The sequence below is a fragment of the Bombina bombina genome, chromosome 3, assembly GCF_027579735.1.
Source record: "Bombina bombina isolate aBomBom1 chromosome 3, aBomBom1.pri, whole genome shotgun sequence".
Classification (NCBI taxonomy): Eukaryota; Metazoa; Chordata; class Amphibia; order Anura; family Bombinatoridae; genus Bombina; species Bombina bombina.
Window position 1 is genome coordinate 1083913290 of NC_069501.1, and position 12408 is coordinate 1083925697.

General features: G+C 39.3%; 1 protein-coding gene across 1 annotated transcript in view; it reads right to left on the reverse strand.

Annotated features, from left to right (window-relative positions):
- The window catches only part of INTS6 (integrator complex subunit 6), a 305149-nt gene that overhangs the window by 66972 nt on the left and 225769 nt on the right, over positions 1-12408 (reverse strand). The window contains exons 7-10 of the mRNA XM_053705560.1: positions 7190-7284; positions 6988-7098; positions 6527-6742; positions 6318-6444 (exon numbers count right to left, since the gene is read on the reverse strand). Coding sequence (XP_053561535.1) covers positions 6318-6444; positions 6527-6742; positions 6988-7098; positions 7190-7284 — 549 coding nt within the window. The remainder of the gene's footprint in view (positions 1-6317; positions 6445-6526; positions 6743-6987; positions 7099-7189; positions 7285-12408) is intronic.

A 12408-nucleotide genomic window follows, 5' to 3' on the forward strand; every position in this document is an offset into this window, starting at 1 on the left:
ATACCAAAGCTATAGGACACGGATGAAGGGAGGGACAAGGCAGGCGCTTAAACGGAAGACACCACTGCCTGTAAGACCTTTCTCCCAAAAATAGCCTCCGAAGAAGCAAAAGTATCAAATTTGTAGAATTTAGAAAAAGTATGAAGCGAAGACCAAGTCGCCGCCTTACAAATCTGTTTAACAGAAGCCTCATTTTTAAAAGCCCATGTGGAAGCCACCGCTCTAGTGGAATGAGATGTAATTCTTTCAGGAGGCTGCTGGCCAGCAGTCTCGTAAGCTAAACGGATTATGCTTCTCAGCCAAAAAGAAAGAGAAGATGCCGAAGCCTTTTGGCCTCTCCTCTGTCCAGAGAAGACAAAAAACAATGCAGATGTTTGACGAAAATCTTTAGTAGCTTGTAAATAAAACTTTAAAGCACGAACCACGTCAAGATTGTGTAATAGACGTTCCTTCTTTGAAGAAGGATTAGGACACAGTGACGGAACAAAAAACTCCTGATTGATATTCTTATTAGATACCACCTTAGGAAGAAACCCAGGTTTGGTACACAAAACTACCTTATCTGCATGGAAGATCAGATAAGGGGAATCACACTGTAAGGCAGATAACTCTGAAACTCTTCGAGCCGAAGAGATAGCTACCAAAAACAGAACTTTCCAAGATAAAAGCTTGATATCTATGGAATGCAGAGGTTCAAATGGAACCCCTTGAAGAACTTTAAGAACCAAATTTAAGCTCCATGGCGGAGCAACAGGTTTAAACACAGGCTTGATTCTAACTAAAGCCTGATAAAACGCCTGAACGTCTGGAACATCCGCCAGACGCTTGTGCAAAAGGACAGAGCAGAAATCTGTCCCTTTAAGGAACTAGCTGACAATCCCTTCTCCAATCCTTCTTGGAGAAAAGATAATATCCTAGGAATCCTGACTTTACTCCATGAGTAACCCTTGGATTCACACCAATGAAGATATTTACACCATATCTTATGATAGATTTGGATGGTTGAAAGGACCCTGAAGTAGAAGGTCCTGCCTCAGCGGCAGAGTCCATGGTGGAAAGGATGACATGTCCACCAGATCTGCATACCAAGTCCTGCGTGGCCACGCAGGTGCTATCAAAATCACTGAAGCTCTCTCCTGCTTGATCTTGGCAATCAGACGAGGGAGCAGAGAAAACGGTGGAAACACATAAGCCAGGTTGAAGGACCAAGGCGCTGCTAGAGCATCTATCAGCGCTGCCTTGGTATACCTGGATCCGTAACAAGGAAGCTTGGCGTTCTGACGAGACGCCATGAGATCCAGTTCTGGTTTTCCCCAAAGTTGAATCAACTGTGCAAACACCTCCGGATGGAGTTCCCACTCCCCCGGATGAAAAGTCTGCCGACTTAGAAAATCCGCCTCCCAGTTCTTTACTCCTGGGATATGGATAGCTGAGAGATGGCAAGAGTGAACCTCTGCCCATAGAATTATTTATGAAACCTCCAACATTGCTAGGGAACTCCTTGTTCCCCCTTGATGGTTGATGTAGGCTACAGTCGTGATATTGTCCGACTGAAATCTGATGAACCTGACCCCAGCTAGCTGAGGCCAAGCCTGAAGAGCATTGAATATCGCTCTTAGTTCCAGAATGTTTATCGGAAGGAGTGCTCCTCCTGAGTCCACGAGCCCTGAGCCTTCAGGGAGTTCCAGACTGCACCCCAGCATAAAAGGCTGGCATCTGTCGTTACTATTGTCCAATCTGGCCTGCGGAAGGTCATACCCTTGGACAGATGGACCCGAGATAGCCACCAGAGAAGAGAATCCCTGGTCTCTTGATCCAGATTTAGTAGAGGGGACAAATCTGTAATCCCCAATCCACTGACTGAGCATGCAGAGTTGCAGCGGTCTGAGATGTAGGCGGGCAAATGGCACTATGTCCATTGCCGCTACCATTAAGCCGATTACTTCCATACACTGAGCCACTGAAGGGCGAGAACACGGCAGGAATTTAGAAGTTTTGACAACCTGGCCTCTGTCAGGTAAATCTTCATTTCTACAGAATCTATCAGAGTTCCTAGGAAGGAAACTCTTGTGAGAGGGGATAGAGAACTTTTTTCTTCATTCACTTTCCACCCATGAGACCTCAGGAATGCCAGAACAATGTCCGTATGGGAGCTGGCGATTTGAAAATTCGACGCCTGTATCAGAATGTCGTCTAGGTAAGGGCCTACTGCTATACCCCGCGGCCTTAGGACCGCTAGGAGTGACCCTACAACCTTCGTAAAGATTCTTGGTGCCGTAGCTAACCCAAAGGGAAGAGCCACAAACTGGTAATGCCTGTCTAGGAAGGCGAACCTGAGAAACCGATGATCTCTGTGTATCGGAATGTGAAGATAAGCATCCTTTAAGTCCACGGTAGTCATATATTGACCCTCCTGGATCATAGGTAGGATGGTTCGAATAGTCTCCATCTTGAAGGATGGGACCCTGAGAAATTTGTTTAGGACCTTGAGATCTAAGATTGGTCTGAAGGTTCCCTCTTTCTTGGGAACTACAAACAGATTTGAAAATTCCCAAGAAAGATTTAAGCTTGTCAAGGATATCATCCAATGGGGTTTCTACCTGTAGAGCCTCTTCTAGAGACTCAAACCAGAAAGCCGCAGCCGCAGTGACAGGGGCAATGCATGCAAGGGGCTGGAGAATAAAACCTTGTTGAATAAAAATTTTCTTAAGGTAACCCTCTAATTTTTTATCCATTGGATCTAGAAAAGCACAACTGTCCTCGACAGGGATAGTTGTACGCTTCGCCAGGGTAGAGACTGCTCCCTCCACCTTAGGGACCGTTTGCCACAAGTCCCGTGTAGCGGCATCTATGGGAAACATCTTTTTAAAAACAGGAGGGGGAGAGAACGGTACACCTGGTCTATCCCATTCCTTAATAATAATTTCTGAAAACCTCTTAGGTATTGGAAAAACATCAGTGTAAACAGGCACTGCATAGTATTTATCCAATTTACACAATTTCTCTAGGACTACAATGGCGTCACAGTCATCCAGAGTTGCTAAAATATCCCTGAGCAACACGCGGAGGTGTTCAAGCTTAAATTTAAATGTAGACATATCAGAATCAGGTTGAAGTGTCTTCCCTGAGTCAGAAAAGTCACCCACAGATAGAAGCTCTCCTGCCTCGGCTCCTGCACATTGTGAGGGTATATCAGACATAGCTACTAAAGCGTCAGAGCTCTGTATTTGTTCTAGCCCCAGAGCTGTCTCACTTTCCTTGTAACCCTGGCAGTTTGGACAATACCTCTGTAAGGGTATGATTCATAACTGCCGCCATGTCTTGTAAAGTATACGCAATGGGCGCGCTAGATGTACTTGGCGTCCCTTGAGCGGGAGTTATAGGCTCTGACACGTGGGGAGAGTTAGTCGGCATAACTTCCCCCTTGTCAATTTCCTCTGGTTATAAATCTTTTAAAGTCAGAATATGGTCTTTAAAACTTATAGTAAGATCAGTGCATTTGATACACATTCTAAGAGGGGGTTCCACTATGGCTTCTAAACATAATGAACAAGGAGTTTCCTCTATGTCAGACATGTTTAACAGACTAGTAATGAGACCAGCAAGCTTTGAAGACACTTTAATGTGAAAAAGCAGAATATAAAAAACGGTACTGTGCCTTTAAGGGAAAAAAACAAACACAAAAACTGCAAAACAGTGAAAAAAGCAGTTAACTCTATGAAATGTTTACAGTGTATATAATAGACTAAAATAGCATTGCACCCACTTGCAAATGGATGATTAACCCCTCAGGCTCAAAAACGAAGCAAAAAAACGGTAAAACCGTTATAACAGTCACAAGCAAACTGCTACAGCTCTACTGTGGCTCCTACCTTCCCATAAAACAACTTTTGTAGGCACAAAAACCCTTTACAGGAGGTCCAATATGTCAGGGGACTTCTTCAGGGAAGCTGGATGTCTCAGAATGTAAAAACTACTGCGCAATTAGAGCACAAAAATAGGCCCCTCCCACCATGCACTCAAAGTCAGAGGGCCTTAAAAAACTACTCCTAGGAGTAAAATAACAGCCATGTGGAAAACTAGGCCCCAAATAAAGATTTATCACCCTTAGTAAAAAACGTTCTTTATAAATACTATAAACGTTTAACATACTAAGCCATAAGAGCAAGTAACATGAATATTACCCTTTACTGCAAGCATGATGCCAGTCGTTTGTTAAATCACTGCAATCAGGCTTACCTTAAATAAATCAGGCACTGTCAGCATTTTCTAGACTTCTTATATCTCTCTAGAAAAAAATATACTGAACATACCTCAGGGAAGTTAATTCTGCAGGCCGTTCCCCCCGCTGAAGTTTTCCCATACTCTTCAGTTATGTGTGAGAACAGCAGTGGATCTTAGTTACAACCTGCTAAGATCATCCAAAACCTCAGGCAAAACTCTTCTTCTAATTTCTGCCTGAGGTAAAAACAGTACAACGCCGGTACCATTTAAAAATAAACTTTTGATTGAAGATAAACTACACTAAGTCACCACATCTCTCTAGCTACTTCCCTTGTCGAGAGCTGCAAGAGAATGACTGGAGGTGGCAGTTAGGGGAGGAGCTATATAGACAGCTCTGCTGTGGGTGATCCTCTTGCAGCTTCCTGTTGGGAAGGAGAATATACCACAAGTAATGGATGAATCCGTGGACTGGATACACCTTACAAGAGAAATTGGGTTTAGTATCCATTTAAGGACATCAAGAGGCCAGACTTTACAACAACTTTTTTAACCAGTTGTGAGGTTTTCTGCTTTGTTTTAATTGGATTATATATTAACTTTACACTTTTTTGTATAAAGCTTGTAGGTGCTAATGTTCATTAGTTGTTAGTCAATACTACCTCCACTCCACACTATTAGATACTTAAAGGATTACTTTCTGTTATAATTTTTAAGCTAAACAACTAACATATTAAAGTTAATAAACATTAATTAAAACCTACTGACCTATATTTTCTCCAAAACGAAGTTTCATAACGTTCTAAAAGTTATATCTTTTATTCGCCGATGATGTCATGTTATCCTGCCCACTATTTTCAGCACTGAGTGTTCAAAATACTTAAACCAATAACTTTGTGTTTAAAGCGCCATTTTGAAACCTAGGTATTGTAAACGGATTGGTACAGAGCAAAGGATACCCACGGAGTGGGTTTGGAAAACAATTAAATTTGCAGACAAGATTTCTGATATACGGTAGAGATATGTTAATGAAATGCTATTGATAAAAAGCGTATTTGGGGTAGTTAGTTAGTAACAGGCATAGAAAATATTTACTTACAGTGGCCCTTTAAATGAATAAACACTGAGTATATGTAGAAGTTTAAGATATTGTGCACATTGTGGTTTTAAAAGCTTTACAATTAAGACACGACTACAACCAGGAGGTTAGCAAATTTTTATCTTCAGGTGTTCCACATCTTTCTCCCTTTCCTTTTTAAAGTGAAGCGTCTATGAGAAGCATTTTCCCCAGAACTTTTGTTTAAAAATAGTTAATTGCCTTTTTTTACCAATTCCCTAGTTTTGCATAACCAAGACAGCTATATTAATATACTTTTTACCTCTGTGATTACTTTGTATCTAAGCCTCTGCAAACTGCCCCCTTATTTCACTTCTTTTAACAGACTTACATTTTAGCCAATTAGTGCTGAATCATGTTACTCCACGGGAGTGAGCACAATGTTATCTATATAGCCTGCATGGACTAGTGCTGTTTAGCTGTGAAAACTGTCAAAATGCACTGAGATAACAGGGGGCCTTAAGGACTTAGCAATTAGCATATGAGCCTACCTAAGTTTAGAATTAAACAAAGAATACCAAGAGAACAAAGCTAATTATAAAAGTAAAATTGGAAAGTTGTTTAAAATTGCATGCTCTGATACATGAATGTTTAATTTTGACTAGACTGCCCCTTTAACATAAAGCCAGCTGGCAAATAATTGGGGCTGCTGCCATAAATGAGACAGGTCTATAAAAAGCAAGTGAGCATGCACACCAATTACTTATTTTAACATTATTTATTTTAAACTAGCAACAAACAGGTAAATCGTTGTATTATTTAATAAATATACGCAGGGCTGGAATGAAGCTGCTAAAATGTATTACTATTAATAGTGTGTTATTGACATTCAATGTAATACAATTTTGTATGGAATGTTTGTAAATTAAAAAATATATGAAATCCTAAAAAAAACATACATACCAATTTAAAAAAAACACACAAAAAAACCCCCCACAAAAACAAAACAAAACGAAACACAAAAACAACCGATTTTTACCTTCATCCTGTCCTTTAAGAAACCGACTTGTTGACTTAAGCATATTTGCTCTCATTCTAGTTAGATGATCTAGGAGATTTGTTCTTGGGATATCATAGGCATTCCTAAAAGTCTGTGGTTTAAGATCCTAAAACAGCAAAAGCACACATGAACAGTGAAGTCTATAAAACAACAATCTTGCTAGGTACAAAGTGAATATATTCACAAACCTTATTCAATAAGGCTATCTGGAAACCAGCAAACTCCTTTATGTTGAGATCAAAAGGTCTCTGTGGCACCTCTCCTGTTATTTCTTGAAGCAGTTGTTTAAACTCTTTTCGGTAGGCCAGTGACATGGCATTGGAGCAACCTATTACTTTTATACCAGTTTCTTGAGGGTATTTTTTACCTATGGAACCTATTAATCTATCCGATTCAATTTTGGCCTGTTGGAGAAAAACAGCAAATGTACGAAAGTCCAATAAATAAATATTAACGGGTAAATAAAATGTCAGTAGTATGCTGTTGACCCAAAGCAGTAGCTGCTATGATGCAGTTTAAAAAATAAAATTATATAGGTCTGTTGTACAGAGTAAAAAAATATAAACACAATGGTAAATTCAATGTTTACTGTTTTCCCTATTTTAAAAAAAACTCTGCAGTTTCATGACAAATCATATGTATTAGTTACCTGCTGGCTCAGCTTTTTGAGGTATGACACCACACTGTAACTCAAACCATACTCCATGTTTTCTGGTATAAGGTTTGGTGCACTCATCGCCCTTAAGGCTTTCTTTAGAGGCTAAATGAAAATAAAAAAAAGCTTAGAAGACAACACAAAATCAACCATTTGGGCCGCACAGCAGTGTACAGTGTGTATGTGTCCAACTTACCCCAATATAATAAGGTGGCATAGCCTTCAAATAGTTTTCAAACTGTTGCCTCCATTTTAAAGAGGGTTTACTCTTGTGTATTTTAAATAAATCATCTGCAAATAAATATAAAACAGTTGTTGTAAGCATGTGTGCTAGAATACGTTTTGTAAATATCAGTTTGAAACGGCTTATGTCTTAATTCTTAATGTACAGTGCTGTGCACTATGTTTGCACTTTATAAATAAACAATATTATTCTTGAAAATGTTGTAGGGTACTTAACTTCCAGATTTACACTTGTTCCTGAGATGTACATTTGTTCTTGCCCAATGTTTAATAAAAAAAATAGCACAATACGGTTTATTTAAAAGCCACAAAATCAAGCTTTTTGTGTACACTGGTTGAAAAACAATTTATGCTTACCTGATGAATTAATTTATTTCATGGTGGTGTTGAGAGTCCACGAGCCATTATTCCTGGGATTCAACTAATGGCCACTAGGAGGCGGAAAAGATTCCCAAAGCTCTAGAGGCACTTAATCCCTCCCACCACTCTGGTATTCTAGAAAGGACAAGTAATAAGGTAGGAAATGACAAAGTAGGGAAAATAAATGAAAACTACAACTGTTGACAGAAAAAAATGGTTAAAAAATGAAAATGGGCGGGTCTCAAAGACTCTCACCACCATTAAAGAAATTAATCTATCATCAGGTAAGCATACATTTTGTTTTCTTTCATAAGGTACTTTGAGTCCAGGAGTCATTACTCCTGGGAACGAATACCCAAGTCCCAGAGTAATAAGGCAAGCACCTAATTACCAAACACTGCTAGGGAAGTTTTTCAGGCAGCAAACACATCAAAATGGTAGAATTTATAGAATGTATGTAGCTGCCTTGCAAATGTATTCAATATAATCCTCAATATAATCCAAGAAGAAAGTGATTAAAAAAAAAAGAAAAAAAAAAGGGGGCAATAAAGCATTTTGGAAAAGAATTTGCAGCCTCCAACTAAAACTTGGTAATCAAAAGATTTAGCCAATAAGCTAAACATACTGATGTGTCCCTCTGACCTTTACGTGGACCAATAGACAAATTAAAGGATTGTTTAAAAACCCTTTGCAATTTGCAAGTAGAATTCTAATGTTTTTACAATATATAAATTAAGTAAGAGATCATCAAATTAATTATTTGGATAAGGACAAGGAGATTGGCTATAATCTCCTGATGATATCCAGAAGGAAAAAAAATAAGACTTCCTGCAGAAGATATTGCTATAAAAAACCAAAAGCTTTCAAGTCAGAAGCTAAATGTCCAAAGCGAGTCTAAGAGAGAAGTATGTGATGCTTGTACCAATATATATATATATATATATATATATATATATATGTGTGTGTGTGTGAATGTTCCAAAGATGATAAAATGGTTTAGACATTGGATTACATCTCTACTAAACCTGAAGAAAGCCTTGATGTCAATATCAAGACACTTAGAAATTTTCCTGTAGTATGAAACAAAAAAAGCTAAAATAGGACTCTTTTAAAGAGTTAACAGACAAGTTATTATCCAAACCGATTTGCAATAAGAAGAATTCTCGAAATTCTAAAAGAATGCCAGCTAAAACCCTTGTTTTCAAAAGCAGGAAAGCAACAACTTTCCAAATCGTTTGAGAAATCTTACTTTATAGCCTGAAATAAGGTTTTCAATACAGCATCATTGGAACCTCTGTTATAAAAAATATATATATACAATATATAATACTTCAAAATGAGAGGATCAATATCTTGATGATTGGAGACAGCTTGCCATCTGATTCAGATTTGCAAACTAAGTTCTGCATGGTCCGACTGAAGCAGTCAGATTAATGAAGAATACCCTATTCAATTCAACTATGACTTTTGGAAACAGTAGTCATAAGGCCTCTCTCTAGGAGACACCGTTCAACAATCTAGAAAAAAACAAAAAAACAAAAAAAAACATTCAAGTGGAAGGGAATACCTACTAAGGAAATCTGCTTCCCAGACTTCCTTCCTGGGATGCTAAATATAGCAACTTTTTCTGTGTCCAATCAAAAAACCTTGAGACTTCCTAAATTATTGTTAAAGAACTGCAAGTTCCCCCTTAATGATGGAAATAAGCTACAGCTGTAACAATGTCTGAATGAAAACTCTTAAGTTTCTCCTAGCAGGACAGCTCTGAACGGAGCTAAAGATTATACAGAGTCCAAGATAATTATTGGTTTCCTCATCTTTTCAGGAAACCAAACTCCCTGTGCTCTCCTGGACCCCCAATACTGAACCCCAATCTCAGAATGGTGTCAGCAGATATTTTCCAAGTTCGGCAAATAAAGGACTCCCCAGAAAAAGTTTGGAAAACTGTCCACCAGGACAGAAATTGCCTCACTGAAGAAACCCATAGGGTTCTATGAGAGAGTTAAATGAAATGTTTGTACCAGTCGAAACATGCAAAGTTGGAGAGGTCTTATATGGAACCGTGCAAAAGGAAAAACATCTAATGCTGCAATCAGACCCAACACGTCCATACATTGCATGGTCACAGTCTATGACAACTTCTAGAAAAGAGACTCGATAAATGAGAAAACTCTTTTAAAATTATTTCTCCCACCATGCCTGCAAATAAAACAGACTTGGTATGGAATGCAGCTGAAGAAACAAATGGAGCCTGGCCCTGAACCAGTATGTTGTCCAGGTATAGAGTCACTGAACTATGCGAGTTCTCATTACACAAAAACTGAAAAGGTTTTTACGGAAAGACAAATTTTAGAAACTGAAGATGGTCTGGGAATAGGAAGGAAGGCATCCTTCAAATTAAATGTTGACATAAATAGACCCTGGTGAATATTTGGTAGAATAGTCCAGATTGTTACTATTTTGAAATGTGTTTAAAGTCATTAAGTCCAGAACTGGTATGAATGTTCCCTCTTTCTTGGGAATAAATGGAAAAGGAAGGAATAAAATCATTGGCCTGGTTCCAAAACTTTAGCTACATCTAATAAAATTCAGAAAGTGCTATGGAATGTGAGACAGAATACACCTTCCTCAAAAAGGCATTGCTTTGAAACCTATTCAGCAATCATGGTACTATGTTTAGAAATCAGAGACAGACTGTGATAGACCTAAAAAAAAGTGTAAATTACCTACCAGAAAACTATCTGGATTGGGGACATACCTTGATGCTGATATATAAAAGGAAGAGGGCTCATAGAATACTTGGCCTTCAAACTAAATTAAACTTCCAGGAAGATCTGGAAAATTCAGGTCATTGTAAGGAGGAAGAAGATTTTTGGTTCCTAGATTTACAAAAAAGGAACAAAAAACAAACAGCTATTTGTTCTATATTTCCCTTAGACTTCTTGTCCTGAGAGAGAAAAGTGCCTTTACCTAAAGACAGAGGAAATCAGAACATCAAGACCAGGTACAAAAACAATTTATGCTTACCTGATAAATTTATTTCTCTTGTAGTGTATCCAGTCCACGGATCATCCATTACTTATGGGATATTCTCCTTCCCAACAGGAAGCTGCAAGAGGATCACCCACAGAAGAGCTGCTATATAGCTCCTCCCCTAACTGCCATATCCAGTCATTCGACCGAAACAAACAGAGAAAGGAGAAACCATAGGGTGCAGTGGTGACTGTAGTTTAATTAAATTTTAGACCTGCCTTAAAATGACAGGGCGGCCGTGGACTGGATACACTACAAGAGAAATAAATTTATCAGGTAAGCATAAATTATGTTTTCTCTTGTTAAGTGTATCCAGTCCACGGATAATCCATTACTTATGGGATACCAATACCAAAGCTAAAGTACACGGATGATGGGAGGGACAAGGCAGGGATTAAGCAGAAGGAACCACTGCCTGAAGAACCTTTCTCCCAAAAACAGCCTCCGAAGAAGCAAAAGTATCAAATTTTGAAAAAGTGTGAAGCGAAGACCAAGTCGCGGCCTTGCAAATCTGTTCAACAGAGGCCTCATTTTTAAAGGCCCAGGTGGAAGCCACAGCTCTAGTAGAATGAGTTGTAATTCTTTCAGGGGGCTGCTGTCCAGCAGTCTCATAGGCTAGGCTTATTACGCTCTGAAGCCAAAAGGAAAGAGAGGTTGCCGAAGCTTTTTGACCTCTCCTCTGTCCAGAATAAACGACAAACAGGGAAGATGTTTGACGAAAATCTTTAGTAGCTTGTAAGTAAAACTTCAAGGCACGGACTACGTCCAGATTATGTAAAAGACGTTCCTTCTTTGAAGAAGGATTAGGACACAATGATGGAACAACAATCTCTTGATTGATATTCTTGTTAGAAACCACCTTAGGTAAAAACCCAGGTTTGGTACGCAGAACTACCTTATCTGCATGAAAAATCAGATAAGGAGAATCACATTGTAAGGCAGATAGCTCAGAGACTCTCCGAGCCGAGGAAATAGCCATCAAAAACAGAACTTTCCAAGATAAAAGCTTAATATCAATGAAATGAAGGGGTTCAAACGGAACTCCTTGAAGAACTTTAAGAACCAAGTTTAAGCTCCATGGGGGAGCAACAGGTTTAAACACAGGCTTAATTCTAACCAAAGCCTGACAAAATGCCTGGACGTCTGGAACTTCTGCCAGACGCTTATGCAAAAGAATAGACAGAGCAGAAATCTGTCCCTTTAAGGAACTAGCTGATAATCCTTTGTCCAAACCATCTTGGAGAAAGGACAATATCCTAAGAATCCTAACCTTACTCCATGAGTAATTCTCGGATTCACACCAGTAAAGATATGTACGCCATTTTCCTGGTAACAGGTTTTCGGGCCTGTATTAAGGTATCAATTACTGACTCGGAGAAGCCACGCTTTGATAGAATCAAGCGTTCAATCTCCATGCAGTCAGTCTCAGAGAAATTAGATTTGGATGATTGAAAGGACCTTGTATTAGAAGGTCCTGTCTTAGAGGCAGAGTCCATGGTGGAAAGAATGACATGTCCACTAGGTCTGCATACCAGGTCCTGCGTGGCCATGCAGGCGCTATTAGAATCACCGATGCTCTCTCCTATTTGATTTTGGCAATCAGTCGAGGGAGCAGAGGAAACGGTGGAAACACATAAGCCAGGTTGAAGAACCAAGGCGCTGCTAGAGCTTCTATCAGCGTTGCTTCTGGGTCCCTGGACCTGAATCCGTAACAAGGAAGCTTGGCGTTCTGGCGAGACGCCATGAGATCCAACTCTGGTTTGCCCCAACGATGAATCA